This window comes from Podarcis raffonei, chromosome 4 (genome assembly GCF_027172205.1).
Source record: "Podarcis raffonei isolate rPodRaf1 chromosome 4, rPodRaf1.pri, whole genome shotgun sequence".
NCBI lineage: Eukaryota > Metazoa > Chordata > Lepidosauria > Squamata > Lacertidae > Podarcis > Podarcis raffonei.
Window position 1 is genome coordinate 79935738 of NC_070605.1, and position 15773 is coordinate 79951510.

General features: G+C 43.6%; 1 protein-coding gene and 1 long non-coding RNA gene across 2 annotated transcripts in view; one reads left to right on the forward strand and one right to left on the reverse strand.

The window, feature by feature from the left end:
• Nucleotides 1-3130, reverse strand: part of LOC128411844 (uncharacterized) — a 16926-nt gene extending 13796 nt beyond the window's left edge. Inside the window, exon 1 of the long non-coding RNA XR_008329928.1 lies at nucleotides 3034-3130. This is a non-coding gene — a long non-coding RNA (uncharacterized LOC128411844). The remainder of the gene's footprint in view (nucleotides 1-3033) is intronic.
• Nucleotides 1-15317, forward strand: part of LOC128411842 (probable ATP-dependent RNA helicase ddx47) — an 18235-nt gene extending 2918 nt beyond the window's left edge. The window contains exons 2-8 of the mRNA XM_053384336.1: nucleotides 3702-3753; nucleotides 4359-4458; nucleotides 6326-6377; nucleotides 8031-8074; nucleotides 9813-9877; nucleotides 13484-13566; nucleotides 15211-15317. Of these exons, the coding sequence (XP_053240311.1) occupies nucleotides 3702-3753; nucleotides 4359-4458; nucleotides 6326-6377; nucleotides 8031-8074; nucleotides 9813-9877; nucleotides 13484-13556 (386 nt within the window). The 3' untranslated portion in view covers nucleotides 13557-13566; nucleotides 15211-15317. The remainder of the gene's footprint in view (nucleotides 1-3701; nucleotides 3754-4358; nucleotides 4459-6325; nucleotides 6378-8030; nucleotides 8075-9812; nucleotides 9878-13483; nucleotides 13567-15210) is intronic.
• Nucleotides 15318-15773: the final 456 nt, after the last annotated feature.

Consider the following 15773-nt stretch of genomic DNA (forward strand, 5'->3'; position numbering starts at 1 on the left):
TTGCTGGAAATCTCACGGCACGTGACATGTGGGATGCTTTAAAAAAGGCCCACCAGCCAATAATCCCAGCCCAGTGTTTGACTGCGTCGGAGGTCCTGGCTGTTTCCCAGAATGCGAGTGAATGCAAAGATGCCGAGGGCACCGGTTGCAAGCTGCAGGGGGAGCTGACTGTGACGTCATCCCAGGCAGCATTCCAGCCTCCAGGGGGAGCCAAGGAGTCGGCAGCTGAGAGCTCTGTTTCCCATGGGAACCAAGGTCAGAGCCTTTGCAGAGGCCGGAAGACCAGATGTAAACAGAGCAAGATGCTTGCAGGTGGCCAGAAGCAGAAGGGGGGTGAAAAGCCCTCGCCAGTGGAAAACAAGGCTTTGTTTGCTGGCACAGCTTCACCAAAGGCTAAAGGCAAGTCTGATGGCCAGGAGCAGGGGGGCAAGCAGCAAAAGCCCTCGCCAGTGGAAAACACGGCTATGTTTGCTGGCACAGCTTCACCAAAGGCTAAAGGCAAGCTGCAAAAGCCCACGCTGGTGGAAAACAAGGTTTTGTTTGCCAGCAAATCTGCTTCGAAGGGGAAGGCCAGGTTTATTGTTGACTCTGCGGCCACGCGCCATCTCACCAAAGACCGCCATCTGTTCATCTCCTTCACACCTCAAGATGGAGAGGTCCAGCTGGCTGATGGAAGGACTTTGCAAGCTACAGGAGTTGGGACTGTGAAACTTGAAAGTCTGCATACTACGATTAGTAATGTTCTTTTTGTTCCAGGAGCTGTGGACAATTTGATAAGTGTACCACAGCTGACTGGGCGTGGTTTTGAGGTATCCTTCAAGAAGACTGTCTGTGTCATCAGAAAAGGCAAAGAGGACATTTTGCATGCAAAGTTGATGGATGGTTTGTTCTGTCTAACTTATGATGACAATGGTGTTGCTATGTCTAATGCTGATTCTTGTTGTGTTGCACAAACTAACAAGGTTCTTCATGCAGGTTGCATTCACGATGCACATCGCAGATTTTGTCACCTCTCTTGGCAAGCGCTAGCCAAGATGCCTGAGTTGGTTGAAGGTTTGGACATCAAACCTTGCAAATTTCACATGAAATGTGTATCTTGTGCAGAGAACAAGGTGAAGGTTGCTCCAAAAGGCAAGGAGTCTAGCAGGCAGGCTTCCAAACCCTACCAGCTAGTTCACGCAGACCTGGTAGGCCCTCTAGCGCCCTCTTTGGGAGGAGCAAGGTACTTCATGGTTCTAATTGATTCTTTTTCCAGGTACATTCATGTGTTTATGCTCGAGCAGAAATCGCAAGCATTTCCTAGGTTCAAGGCATTCTGTGCTTGGTTGGAGAATGCTCACGGTAAACGTATTGGTTGTCTGTTTACTGATCGAGGCGGGGAATTCACTTCTCAGCAGTTTGAAGCTTTCCTGACTGAGAAGGGAATCCAGCATGACTTGTCAACGCCTAGATCGCCATGGATGAATGGGCTTGCGGAGAGAGCAAATCAAACGTTGCTGCAAGGAATAAAAACCTTGTTGCATGATGCCAACCTCCCTGAGAAGTTTTGGGGGGAGGCTCTCTCGAATTTTGTTTACAGTTTTAATCGCAGACTGTCATCACCTATTGGTTGCACTCCCTATGAGAAGATGTTTGGTAAGAAACCTAATGTCAAGCACTTGAGAATCTTTGGTTCTGACATGTGGGTACACACCCCACAAAGCAACAAGCTTGGGAAGCGTGGGGCACATGGTTTGTTCATGGGGTACGAAAAAGGTGCATACAGGGTATGGATGACTAACTCTAGATCCATGTGTGTTTGTCAAGGAGGAGGGGCAAAACAAACTGTATTGTTTATGTTTTGTTGATGATCCTCTGATGTTTTGGAAGAATCAGGCTTTCTACCAAAGCACCCTAGCTCAGCTGAAGGAGCACTTTGACTTGAAGGATCTTGGTGAGGTATCCAACTATCTTTCTCTGCAGGTGGAGAGGGACCAAGCAGGAAATTTTCTGGTACACCAAACACAGAAAATTGCTGATGTATTAACCAGGTTGAATTTGGTTGATGCAAACCCAGCAGACACACCGATGGTGACAGGTTACCAGGTAGATAGTACTGCTGAAGCGTTTTCTGACACAACGCTGTACAGATGCATTCTAGGCAAGTTGAATTTCATTGCTAGATGTTCGAGACCTGACATTGCTGTAAGCACTAACCTGCTTAGCAGACATGCTAACAATCCTACTGTTCAGGATTGGAAAGCTCTGAAGCGCATAGCCCGGTATTTGAAAGGGACTATGCACTACAGGCTGAGGTTCACCAGTCAGAAGACTGGAGGTCTTGAAATCTTTGCAGATGCAAGTTTTGGAAGTGACACCACGGATGGTACGAGCACTTCTGGAGTATGCTACATGTACAACCACTGCCTGTTTGACTGGTTGTGCAAAAAGCAGACAACAGTTAGCCTAAGTTCCTGTAAAGCAGAACCCAATGCTCTGTCATTTTCACTCATGGATTGTGAATGGTTGATGCAACTGTTTAAGGACATTGGGGTTTCTGTGAAATGTCCTATACAAGTGTATCAAGACAATAGATCTTGTTTGGCTTTGCTGAACTCGGAGAGTTGCAAGCAAAGGACCAAGCACTTGCAGATTAAGCTACATCGTGCAAGAGAGTGTATTCAGAAAGGACTCATTCAGGTGTCCTACATGCCAGGAAATGAAATTCCTGCTGATCTGTTGTACATAACACAGAGACTCCTTTCTCTAGCTTGTGATATATTCCTCAAGGGTAGATGTTTCTACCCAGAACCAACTCTCTCTCCCCTCACTCCCTATCTCCCAACTTGAAACCTGTCTCTCCAAATCCTCTCCTTTTTCAACTCCCCCTCCTGGAACCCTGGCCAATCAGAAGCTGCCGTTTGTTAACCGTTTGCTGGCAGCGAAAAAGAAAAACACCTGGTGACCCAACCTGCCCAGCAAAACGAACTTTTCTGTCACACCCCACGAGGAAGGCTCTGTGGGTTGAATAATCTCCCCTTCCCACAGCACTACCTTCTGATCTGAAGGGGGTCCTCAACACTATTTCTGAGGCCACCTCTGTCATCTCAAGACAGGGAAATTGCTAGGCAGCAGGTTGAGCAGTACACCAGCAGAATCTCGAATCTGCCCAGCTCATCCAACACAAAGATGTAAACGTTCTAGATGTGCTCCCTCCTTTCTGCATTTCCACTCCTGTTGTTTCAGGTCCCCGAATTTCCTCCTGCTCTCTATCTAGTCTGCCCTGTTTTGCTCAGGTTCCCAACTACTATCTCTTGCTAGTAGCCAAAGAAATATTTTTCTCCCCGCTATCTATCTGACAGCAGTATATATACATCTCTGTCTCTGTCTTTGGGTCCCTGTAAGCATTTTCCCACAGCGCCACCCACGTCCCTTCCTCAGGCCTTAGGTTTCTACAAATTCCATTTGTTATCAACCAAGGCAGCAGGTGAGGAAGGCTTCATTTCTCTTGGTTTTACTAGAGTAAGTTTAGCTTCCCATCTGCTGTCCAGTCACTACCATCTTCCACAACCATTAATGATGCACACTGCATTGTTGGCTCTACTAGGGTACCTTGGGGTTGTTTTGTTTTATGATGGGAGAATGTAGCCCTCAAAAAGAAAAAGCTCGATTTCTGCCTATATGTGACACTGTTTATGGAACCTTTATTTCCCCTTTTCTAGATGTTTCGGGCACAGAGAAAGGCGCACAAAGGACAGAAGAAGACCTTAGCTGGTAACAGAGTATAGCTCAGCCTAGTCTAAACAGAGTTATGTGCAGGGGACTAGAATAAAGAGTAATCTTCAGCAAAGAGCCATTTGCCTCACTTCAGTGTGCTTCACGACAAGCAGGAGACACATCCTAGGTGCTGTGAATTCCTGTAGTACAGTAGCTCAGAGACTGAGCTATGAATCAGAATGCCCCTGGTTTCAATCTTGCCTCTGCCATGAACCTACTAGGCAGTCTTGGGAAAGTTGCTTGCTCTTCATTTCAGTTCTTCCCTCTACAATACAAGATTATAATCTTGGTGAGCGTACAGAGTTGTTGTAAGATTATCTCATTATAATGCAAGCAAAGTGCTTAATTATTACACCTAATGTTATAATTGTATTTACATCAGGATGGTTAGCATCTCCTCTCTTGCACACACAAACATGTGTAAGTTGCAATGAGCAGGGTCCAGATTTAAAAGCATGTTCTTTTTGCCCCAGATGACTGTTTAAATAAGGTGAGAAATGCCAGCGGAAACTGTTTGCTGTGAATTAAATACCTCCCGTTCAGTTGTTCAACCGGATCACTATAATAAAACTGTTGATATGTCAATATCTCTTCCTGTGCAGTCTTAAAGAGATCAAGAAGAAAGTGTATGACAATAAAAAGGATAAAGAAAGTGGTCGTGAGCAAGATGAATCTGTTAAAGTGGAAATCAGTGAAAAAACGGTCAGGAAACACAAAAATTCTAAGTACAAGTAGTTCTGTGTTTGTTTACATGAAGGGTTGGGAAACTTTTCCAGCCCAAGGGCTGCATCCTCAAGTGGGAAACCTTCCAAGGACCACATGCCAGTTTGGAGTTCCAGTTTGGACTCCAAACCCATTCCCATAAGTGGTGTGAGAGTGTGTGTGTGTGTGTGTGTGTGTGGACAACTAGATTATATATCATGTTCTAGGATAGTCATCCATAATTATTTCATACCCGCCAACATTTCTTTGATGAAAATAGGGATGTCCTATTCCATTATTATTTATTATTATTTTGTATTATATTATATTATTTTGGATTATATTATATTATTTTGGATTATATTATATTATATTATATTATATTATATTATATTATTTATATGGTTTGCCCCAGCCACTCTGGGTGGCTTCCAACATAAATAAAAACATAATTAAACATTTTTTAAAAAACCTCCCCTATACAGTGGTACCTCGGGTTACAGACGCTTCAGGTTACAGACACTGCTAACCCAGAAAGAGTACCTTGGGTTAAGAACTTTGCTTCAGGATGAGAACAGAAATCACGTGGCGGCGGCGCAGCAGCAACAGGAGGCCCTATTAGCTAAATTGGTACCTCAGATTAAGAACAGTTTCAGGTTAAGAACGGACCTCCGGAACAAATTAAGTTCTTAACCCGAGGTACCACTGTACAGGGCTGCCCTCAGGTGCCCTCTATAGGTTGTATAGTTACTGATCTCCTTGGCTCGGGTGTCACGTTACTCCATACCCTCCAACATTTCTCCAATGAAAATAGGGACATCCTAAGGAAAAGCAGGACATTCCAAGATCAAATCAGAAACTGGGACAGCTTTCTGTAAATCTGGGACTGTCCCTGGAAAATAGGGACACTTGGAGGGCCTGTTATTTTCCTGATGTATCCAGTTATTAAGTATTTTACTGAAGCCAAATAGAAATAGCATGAGAGCAAAGCAGCAGCATTCAGAACAAAATGTTGCTCAACAAGGCCACCCCGGATATTTAATTTATTTGAGCTATTTATATGCCACTAAATCACTGGAGTTTCTAAGTGGTGTGCATAAAAAGAAAAAATTTGAAAACATGCAGTGGTCCAAATAAATTAAAGTCAATCATAAAAAAGAGCTTTCTTAAAAGCCTACTTGGAATAGAAAAGTAAATACAGTATGGCAACCCTACTGCCATTCTACAGGGAGGGCCCTGCTGGAGTTCAATAGAATCAGGCCCACCAGAGACGTGAAAGAGGGGAAAGGGGGAAATACAGATTGTATGGGAAATTCTAGGAGTTGCAATTCTCGGGAGAAATGTACTTTCCCTGCAGAATGTGCTCCTTCAAGGACTACAAGTCCCAGAGTTCTTCAGTTCCAGGCAGTTTTCCTGTGCACAGACTAGGTTGTGGCAGCAGAAGGGTGGGACCAACCCCGCAAAAAAGAGGGACACTGAGATTTCAGGGCCAGAGGGAGCCAGGGTGGCTGCTTGAACTGACAGGCCTTGCAACAGGTGTGGGTAAATGAGTCCAGCCTCTGCTCCCCATAGAACTGGCCGTAGATCCCAGGAACATGGTCTAAAGGGTATTTGTCACTTGTGGGTTATACACAAACACACACACACACCATGTTGCTATGGCTGGCTCGAAACACGAACCAGGTCACCATAAATACAACAGCACGGATTTTTCTGTTAGTTTTCCCAAAATGCACAAGGGTTTTTATGTGGCTTGGGGAAAGTGAGCCTGTGCTATAAGTTCATAGTGGGCCCAGACTAGAGAAATTAGGCTTGCTTGCCTCTTAAAAACACAACACACTTAACCTTCTGCTTTTTAAATCTGTAGAAAGCAAAGTCAGATGCTGAAATGGAAGACGTTCTTCTGGAGATGAAGGCAAGTAATACTCCCAGAAAGAATGGCTCAATGTTCGGTTTTACTTTCATCAGCAGTGAAGCAAATGGGTTGTTTTGAGAGATACCAAGGGCGTGGACGGAATCTGAAAGAAGATTTCTCAAATCTGTTCCAGTCCACAGAGTGCTTCCTTCTCATGGCTCTTAGTCTGGTGTATGCCGAGAGACTGTGCTATCTCCGCAGTAAATAGGCTAGCTACCTTTTCTACCTGACGCAGATTCTGTCCTATAAAATATGGGGCAAATTCTGCATCCGCTTTCTTGATCATGTTTATAACAACCTCAAGGAAAATATACAACCAACCAGTGTAACGTTTGGTAATGCAGAGCAGAAATGAACTTTGATTTTACAATTAAGATAGTTGGTGCAGAAAAATTTGCTGCCAATCATCACAGTAGGATCCCTGAACACTTTCTCCTGTGTGACAGAGTCCATTTTGGCCCCTTGATACACCCCAGAGCTGAGGCCAATGAAGTTGGTGTGCAGCTTGAAAAAAGTAGAGAAAAACTCCAGACAAATGCAATAGAACACTGTTGAGTGCTGATTATCAAGCTTACTCAGCTGCAGTAAAGATGGCAAAAATCTTTTGTATTTTGCTATAAATGAAAAAATGCTCAAATATATGTAATGTACCTCTAAGGAGAGAAGCAGAGAAGTAAGAACATCTCTGTCCAGAATGCTGTCATTATAGGTACATTCTACCTTCTTGTATTTTAGTTCCAATCCTATAAAAAACATCTTAAAACTATAAAGTGGTACCTCGGGTTAAGAACTTAATTCGTTCCGGAGGTCCGTTCTTAACCTGAAACTGTTCTTAACCTGAGGTACCACTTTAGCTAATAGGGCCTCCCGATGCCGCCGTGCAATTTCTGTTCTCATCCTGAAGAAAATTCTTAATCCGAGGTACTATTTCTGGGTTAGTGGAGTCTGTAACCTGAAGCATCTGTAACCTGAAGTGTCTGTAACTTGAGGTACCACTTTATACCAAATGTGTAGACTTGCAGCTCCGCTGATTTTTTTTATTTTATATTTAGACTGCACTTCCCATCATCTCTCATCAGTGGCCATGCTGACTGGGACTGATGGGAGGGCCAAACATTCGCCATCCCCGATTTAAGAGATTAATACGCAATCCTTAAACATTTAAGCATTAAGCCTGCCATGAAATAAGTTAAGCCAAAAACATAACGATAAGCTTTGTGATGGCTGAAATGCCTTCGCCATAGCCACTTTTCTGCTCCTTCCACACCCCACTATTATCCTGATACCATCTATCTTAACAATTATTTTGCAAGTTGCAGGGATACCATTTATGAAGGTAGCTTTGTTGACCTCAGATACCCTGCTGCACTACCACCATGTTCCAATTTTGCTCCCAAGGCCGCCAGTGTTAACAGATGATGACATTGACTTAACACAAACACATGTGATAAAAGCCTTAAGGACTTCTCTGGTCCTCTTGTAAGGGCCTAACTCACTTTACATGCAAGCCGTGTAACATAAGCCCGCCATATGTTTTTTCCCTAGGAAGAGCACCTGTGACGTTTTCATTACACCCATATGTGTGTAATGTGTAGTTTCATCTTAAAGGTATCTTACAACTTGGTTCTCTCTTATTTTATGTTCCTCTTGCAGAAAGACTTGTCATTTGTGGAGATTGATTTGAGAGATAGAGTCGAAGAGGTAGGCGTAAGTTGTGTGAACATACTTTTGACTTGCTATATTTTCGTGAAGGGAAGATGCAAGTGTGATGAATGGATACATGCTGGCAGTGCTATTTTTCTAGAAAAAGAGGTGCCAGAACTCACTATGAACGCCTCCCTTGTTCTCTTATAATGGCAATGGCACCCACCCGAGAGGTGCCGGAACTGAGTTCCGGCTGGGGAAAAAAGCCCTGCATGCAGGCAACCATGGATTCTTCTTCCCGCTATGTTAAATTTCATTTATTAAATTTCATTTATTGAAAATATTTATATCCTGCCTTTTTACTCGACAACATGTTGAAGATAGGTGGCAAAAAAACCACAGAATGAAAACAAGTTGTTTTTCTTAAAGGCTGTGATAATTGATGAAGCCTTCTGGGGACTGAGGATATAAAATATCCTGTCCTAGCCCCAAACGCAACATTAGAGGCATCATTCACTTAATGTTCTGTAGCGTGCCGTATGACCAGAATGCTTCCCATTTTAGATATTATTTATTTTTAGTAACGCAGATCGTGGGAAGTCATTAGCTGAATTCAAACTCCCTTGGCATTTATAAAGAGCAGTAATTCACCAGGAGCTGAGTGGGCTCTTTCTGAAGCATCTTAAGTTTGTTGATTGAAAGGTGATCAGTGGTGTTGATTATTAGGAAGAAATTGTTAAGAAGTGGGGACTTTTTTTAGTTCAGGCAACCTGAAAGTAAGGGAATGTGATAGTAATGAAATTACTAATGGTGCAAAGAATATGAAGGAATTTTTAAAATATATTTTTTATTTATTCAGACTGCCTTATATCCTGCCTACTAACTGAGGTTTTTGAGGGGCTTCCAATATATTTAAAATATAGTAAACTAAGTGTATGATCACAAAAAGAGCATATAAGCTTCCCTTGGCCCAGCTGCCAAAGCAGCTGGATGACAGATCAGGGCTTCCTCACCCAGCTGTTGCTGAACTTGCCTTCTGGCAGTGGTAAAAGATGCAGAAGGAGCTAGTGCAACAAAGGTGTCAGAAGCCTCCCCTCAGTCCCCTAAGTTTCTTCAAAATGACTGATGTTAGTCCCTCACAGGCCAAGGTTTCCTCACTGGACAGCAGTTGCTCCAGTCCACCAGTCTTCCAGTGCCGTTCTGCAGCACTTCTGGCCTGGAAATGGCAGCCTGAAGCTTTGGGTAAATGCCTTGTTGCACTTAAATACGAACACGATTACCTGCCTTTCTGTCAGACCCTTAAGGCAGCTTACAAAACAAAATTTGAAGATAATTTTAAAATGTCAGCAATATAAAACTTTACCAGTGGGGGGGGGAGGGCAGGAATGAAACTTATCAGAATTATAATGGCATGTTTGGCAAAAAGAACCTTAAATCTAAAAGTCTAGTTGAATCGCCTCAGGTTCACATATCATAAACAATCAAGCCTTGCAAGTAGAAAGAAATTGTTTCAGCATTGCCTAGCCAGAACCGAAAGCGCTTTTCCATGACATACAAAGAGAGGCCTAAATTAAATACACCATTTGTCCAAAACTAGCAATGCAATGAAGCTTTCTTCTTCTTCTTTTTAAGGAACAGTTTCACTGAAGTCACATGTTTTGAACTGTGCATGACCCTGGAGCAAGGTTTTTTTTAGCAAAAAGTTTCCCAGAAAAGAACTCTGCTTGTTTTCACTGTTATAGATTATTAGGTTATAGCATTAACAAAGAATTCACTATTTCTTAAAATTTCTCAGAAAACTGAAGAAATCTTGACAGAGGAGAAGCAGCATGAAAAGGAAGAGGAATCTCCTGAAACGCTGTATGGTGATATTTTAACTTGTTGTGCAAGACATTGGTGGGAAAGGCCAGCTTAAAAATGCTTAGTTTTACAAAAACGTGGTTATGGTTCCAGAATAGTGGGAGGCATTTCATTCCTAAATCCCAAATATGTTTGCTTAGCTCTTTTTGACATACTAATTTCCTTGCTGCTTACTTCCCAGTAAAGCACCCTTAGACTAACAGCTGTAGGTTTTGCTCTCTGGACATTTTTTGCATGCTATCTTTCCCAGTTAGCAAAAAAAAAAGGTGTTTACATTTGTTCATATGCAGGAAAATGTGTCATGCTACTTGTGGTTCCCAATCAACAACAACAGTGGGCAGATCTATACCAGGCACCTAAAGCACGCTCAATGTACATGTAAAGCACACAGCTTCTCTCAAAGAGTCCTGGGAGCTGTAATTTGTTCAGGGTTGCTGGGAAATGTAGTTCTTTGAGAGGGCAATTACAGTGGTACCTCGGGATGCGAACAGGATCGGTTCTGGAGCCCCGTTCACATCCAGAAGCAAATGTAACTAGTGACGGCATATCTGCGCATGCGCGCATCACTTTTTGCTACTTCTGCTCATGCGTGTGACGTCAGTTTCAGCGTCTGCGCATGCACGAGCGGCAAAACCCGGAAGTAACATGCTTCATTACTTCCGGGTTGCCGCAAAGCACAACTTGAACGCGCTCAACATGAAGCATATTCAACCCGAGGTATGACTGTACAGTTCCAGGGATGCTTTGAGGAAAGTCATGTGCTTTAAATATGCCTTAAATGTATGGTGTGGTAAAGGTGTTACTACATGATGCTACTATTCAGAGAGTAGCATACAGTACAGCAGTTGCTAGATATCATCAGAGGGAGAGTGTTCATGCCCTCTTGTGGGCTTTGCATAGGCATTGTGGGCACAGAATGCTGGGACATTCTGCACTGCAGGGGGTTGGGCTTGATGACCTTTGGGGGTCCCCTTCCTACTCTACAATGCTATGATTCTATGGACATAAGAGGAGTTCTCCTGGATCAGACCAAAGGCCCATCTAGTCCAGCATCTTGTTCTCACAATGGCCAACCATTGTGGTAAAGTGCAATATACAATTGTGACACTAGGTATGGCGACTGTGAGCTACAGCAAATTCAACCCATTTTTCAAAATGATTTTTTTAAAAAGCATTTTTCACAACGTTTTTAACATGCATCTAGATTCCACACCCAGGCGGTTTCTGTGGTTGTTGTTGGACTATCTGGGAGAATAAATCAGATGCTATTAAATGGGCTTACTGATTGGGCTCGTGCAGAATTCTTCTTAGTGGCTGGTTATAAACATTTCAAAAATTATATTTGGAATAGCAGCAACCTGATATTTTCCCACCCCGGTCTTCCCCGGTATCCATCCGTTCCTGATAACACGGATTGCTAGATACTTTGACCACTAGGAGGAGCAGGTCCCATATGCTAACTGCTATGGCCTATGCACACTGCTTTGTCTTCAAATAATACATGTTACAAATATTATGTTAGAACATTATTAGCCGTGTGTTGCCTGTGGTTGTTCAGAGTTGTCTTCAAAGGGCTGCAGGCTGACCCTTGCATTAGATAGCTGGCTTACCTGATTTTACTGCCAGGGAGGATGGCAGGTGCTCCCTGTGTAGCTCAGGGGCAAAGCATGCCCTTTGCATGCACAAAGTTCCAGGTTCAATCCCCAGCATCCCGAAGGAGGTCTGGGAAAGTCCTCTGCCTGAAAACCCTAGAGGGATGCTGCCAGTCAGTGTTGGCAATGCTGGGGTAGATAAACCAATGGTCTGACTCAGTTTAAGGCAGCTTCCTATGTTCCAATATGATTTTCTGCTTCAGGTGCCAAAATAACTTGGGTACACACTTTGAATTGATTGGGGAGGGCAGGGAATGCTATTTGCTGCTCTGCCTCAGGCAGTAAAATATATAGGGCTGTCTCTGCTTAGCGGTACTTTCTTTTTTATTAAAAAAACAGCAACCCCAAACAAGTTATGGATTGTTCTGCTTTTAAGTGTGCCTAGAATTGCAGTCTCACTTGACTTCTTGCTTCTGTTTGTTAAGATGAGTCAGTGAAGCCAACAGTTGAATAATGTGAGAAAACTCTGTAATTTGTTTGCAGGAATATGGCTTTGTCATATGACGGGTTCCCAAAACAGTGGTGCATTATTGGTGCTTTGCCTCTGAGCTACACAATCCTTCCTCTGAGCATATGTCAATCAAATCAATGGGATTTATTTATTTTTAACAATTTCAATAGGTGCTGGATTGTAACCATCACTCTATAGCCTTAGCCTGTGAGAGGGATGGGCTTGTGTGCTTGTAGGTCAGGGCTGCTACTCAGTCTTTGAAATTCTCATCCAGCACATGTATTGTTGTTGTTGTTTAGTCATGTCCGACTCTTCATGACTGCATGGACCAGAGCACGCCAGGCACCCCTGTCTTCCACTGCCTCCCGCAGTTTGGTCAAACTCATGCTGGTAGCTTTGAGAACACTGTCCAGCCATCTCGTCCTCTGTCGTCCCCTTCTCCTTGTGCCCTCCATCTTTCCCAACATCAGGGTCTTTTCCAGGGAGTCTTCTCTTCTCATGAGGTGGCCAAAGTCTTGGAGTCTCAGCTTCAGGATCTGTCCTTCCAGTGAGCACTCAGGGCTGATTTCCTTCAGAATGGATAGCTTTGATCTTCTTGCAGTCCATGGGACTCTCAAGAGAGTCCTCCAGCAAGCACATGTATTACTACTATCCATTACTACATTTGTAACACATCTTCCCCTTGAGTAGGTCAGGGCAGTGTGATTGGGGGTTTCCTCATTTGTTCCTAACCTATGAGGTTGGTTAGGCTGAGAGACAGTGATTCACCCACTGGTTAGCCAGTGAACCTCATGACTAAGCAGAGATTTGAACCCGGCTCTGCTTTGTCCAAGTCCAACACTATCTACCGCACAATGCTGACTCACATTCCACCTGCCTTTAGAATAGTGTGGGTCCACTTAAATGGATACTAGGCATTTGCCATTTCTGTTCTTCCAGATGGGATCCTCACACAATGCTATTATACAGGGAGAGCCAGCATGGTGTAGCGGTTAGAGAGTCGGACTAGGAGTGGAGAGATCCACATTCAGATCCCCACTTGACTATGAAGCTCACTCGAACCATCAGTCATCCCCTCTCAACCTAACCTACCTCACAGGTTGGTTGCGGAGATAAAATGGAGATAGCCAGTGAGGAAGAACCACAAAGGTTGTGCGCTAAGACTCAGAGGAAGAGCAGGATATGAATATTAAAAAAATAAGTATCTTAGGCCACCAGATCTCCTTCCCCAACACTGCTGCTGTCACCAAGCCAGATAGGTAAAGGAAGAAAAATGTTCTGCAGGGCCTTGTTGAGAGGTTCATGGAGGAATATTCTCAATTCAGGACTGGGTTCTTTTCATCTTTCCTTATTGTACTTGTTGGCTATCGATCTCTTGCCTTTATGCTGCCCTAATTTAGTTGGTTTCCCCTTTGGAGCTACATTCTTGACTCTTAAGAAACCTTTGTTCCAGATTGTGTCCTTATATAAGCAGAAATGAACTGTGGGGATTTACATTTGCAGACCTGAAAGCAGCTGGCTGTGTTGTTTCCCCATCTGGACGAGGCAGAAGAAGCGGAAGGAAAAACAGGAGTAGCCACAAAATGGTTAATATCACCACACGGGTAGCACCAGGAGGCGTGAATATATGACATACTTATGAGGGTGGTGGGGTGCAGAGGCATTGGGGATAAGGAAGGAAATCATGGCGGCTGTAACAGCCTCGTTCAGCACCTCCCTATAGCACTGGGCTGAGGGAGTTTTAGGCAGCTGGAGCTGCGATGCTTTCTATGTTGCCACCAGTCTCCCTTTGCCATCTGCTGCCGCCGCCACCCATCCCATTCCACCCTTTGGTAAGATTTCAGGGTGAGAGGCACCAGCACGGCATGGAGCAGGTAGGCTTGTGCACTTTACCCTACCATCCTCTGGCATAGCCACAAGGAGATTGGAAGAATCCACTTTTGTTTTCAGCTAACCTCAGGTTGCTGCCTTATGCTAAACAGGACAAACTATGGCTTGTCCTAACAAACCCAAGAGCAAATCATTGTTTCTGACCCTGGCTTGTTTGGATAAAAGCATAGCTAAAACTAGCCCCAGTTCTCCCGTTTAGATGAAACAATGAATTGCAGTTAGCTAAGAAAATTGGAAACGAGCTCTTCTGTGTGCACATAATGCTAAACTATTGTTTAGTTTTGTGTCCAAAACTTCCAACCAGGCTACAGAGTTAAGCATGCCTAAGAACATGTTTTATTCTGTGTTGACCCTAGCCCATGCCCTCAGTGCTTTTGCACATTTTAGACTCGCTTGGAGCAATCTTCAAACAAGCTGAACGTAAAAGATATAAAACAGTTTCCATCTAATATTTTGTTTGTACCTGTGTGTGCTTTTGGGTGCAGACATTAAGTCAGAATCCTCTTTCACCCTTCCCCTTAACACAGGCATAGGCAAACTCGGCCCTCCAGATGTTTTGGGACTACAACTCCCATCATCCCTAGCTAACAGGACCAGTGGTCAGGGATGATGGGAGTTGTAGTCCCAAAACATCCGTAGGACCAAGTTTGCCTATGCCTGCCTTAAAGATTATAAGTGCTCACAAGAAATCTCTTTTAGTCTTAGAGTTGCCAACTTTTCATTTCAAAAAGACTAGCCTTCCAGGTGAGAGGCCAGGGGCGTGAAGGATTCAGCAGACTGGTGTGTTATGATGGTAGATTCTGCCAAGCGCAAGGTGCCAACTCTAACAATAAATTTGATAAGAGTTGTATCTACGGTAACTTGTCATGCTCAGAGTAGACCCATTGAAATTAATGGACATGACCAGCTAAGTTCTGAGTAGAACTTAGTTGGATACAATCCTCAGTCTTTAAGTTACCACATGACTCTTGCTTTTACTGTAATATAGAAATTACAACAAGACTTCTTCAAGCTGGCTCCAAAGTTCACTGACTCAGCACTTTTTAAACTGCTAGACAAGACCGGTTATACAAACCAGACCAGTAAAATTCTGGCCAGCTGGCAATCCTATCCATTCCACAAAAATATATTTGCCTGTTTGCAAGAAGGGGTTTGTTTCAATGGTGAGCTCATGGTTTCAAAATGTTTATTGGTCATCTCAGAATCACCCAAGTCGAGTCAGTGGAAGATAACCAGGGCAGGGAGGATGCAGGAACTTAAGTATTGGGTATATCTGTTGGAAAGTCGAATTACCTCTGTTGTACATGCTGATTATTCTGTATGTCCTTCAGTCCATACAGGACTCCAGCTTTTTAGAATACAAGGCCCAATATGAAATGGAAGGAAGACCAGTGCGGAATGGTCAGCTGATGAATAGGCGATGAATAAACTCAAATTCAGAACTAGACTAGTTGTTCCTTCACTTTATCTGAGGTACCACAACAGGCTGCCGGTCTTTGCATTCTGATAAGAGACAGCGGATTCAAAAGATATAGCACGGTGTGGAAACACAGTGGTACCTCGGTTGTCGAACATAATCCATTCCGGAAGACCGTTCGACTTCCGAAACGTTTGACAACCGAGGTGCAAAGGGCTGGCTGCAAAGTCAATGGAGAAAATTGGAAAAAACCGCAGCAGAAGCCGTCCTACTTCCAAGGCGCATTCGAAAACGGAAGCAATTACTTCTGGGTTTTCAGCGTTTAAAACTGAAATGTTCGGCTTCCGAGATGCTCAAAAACCAAGATACCACTGTATAAGAAAAACAGTCCTTAGTGTTTGGTCATGTATATGTAAATGTGAACATACGAAGCAGTGAATCTAAGACCATTAGACCCTTAGTCCACATATCTCAGTGTTGTCTACT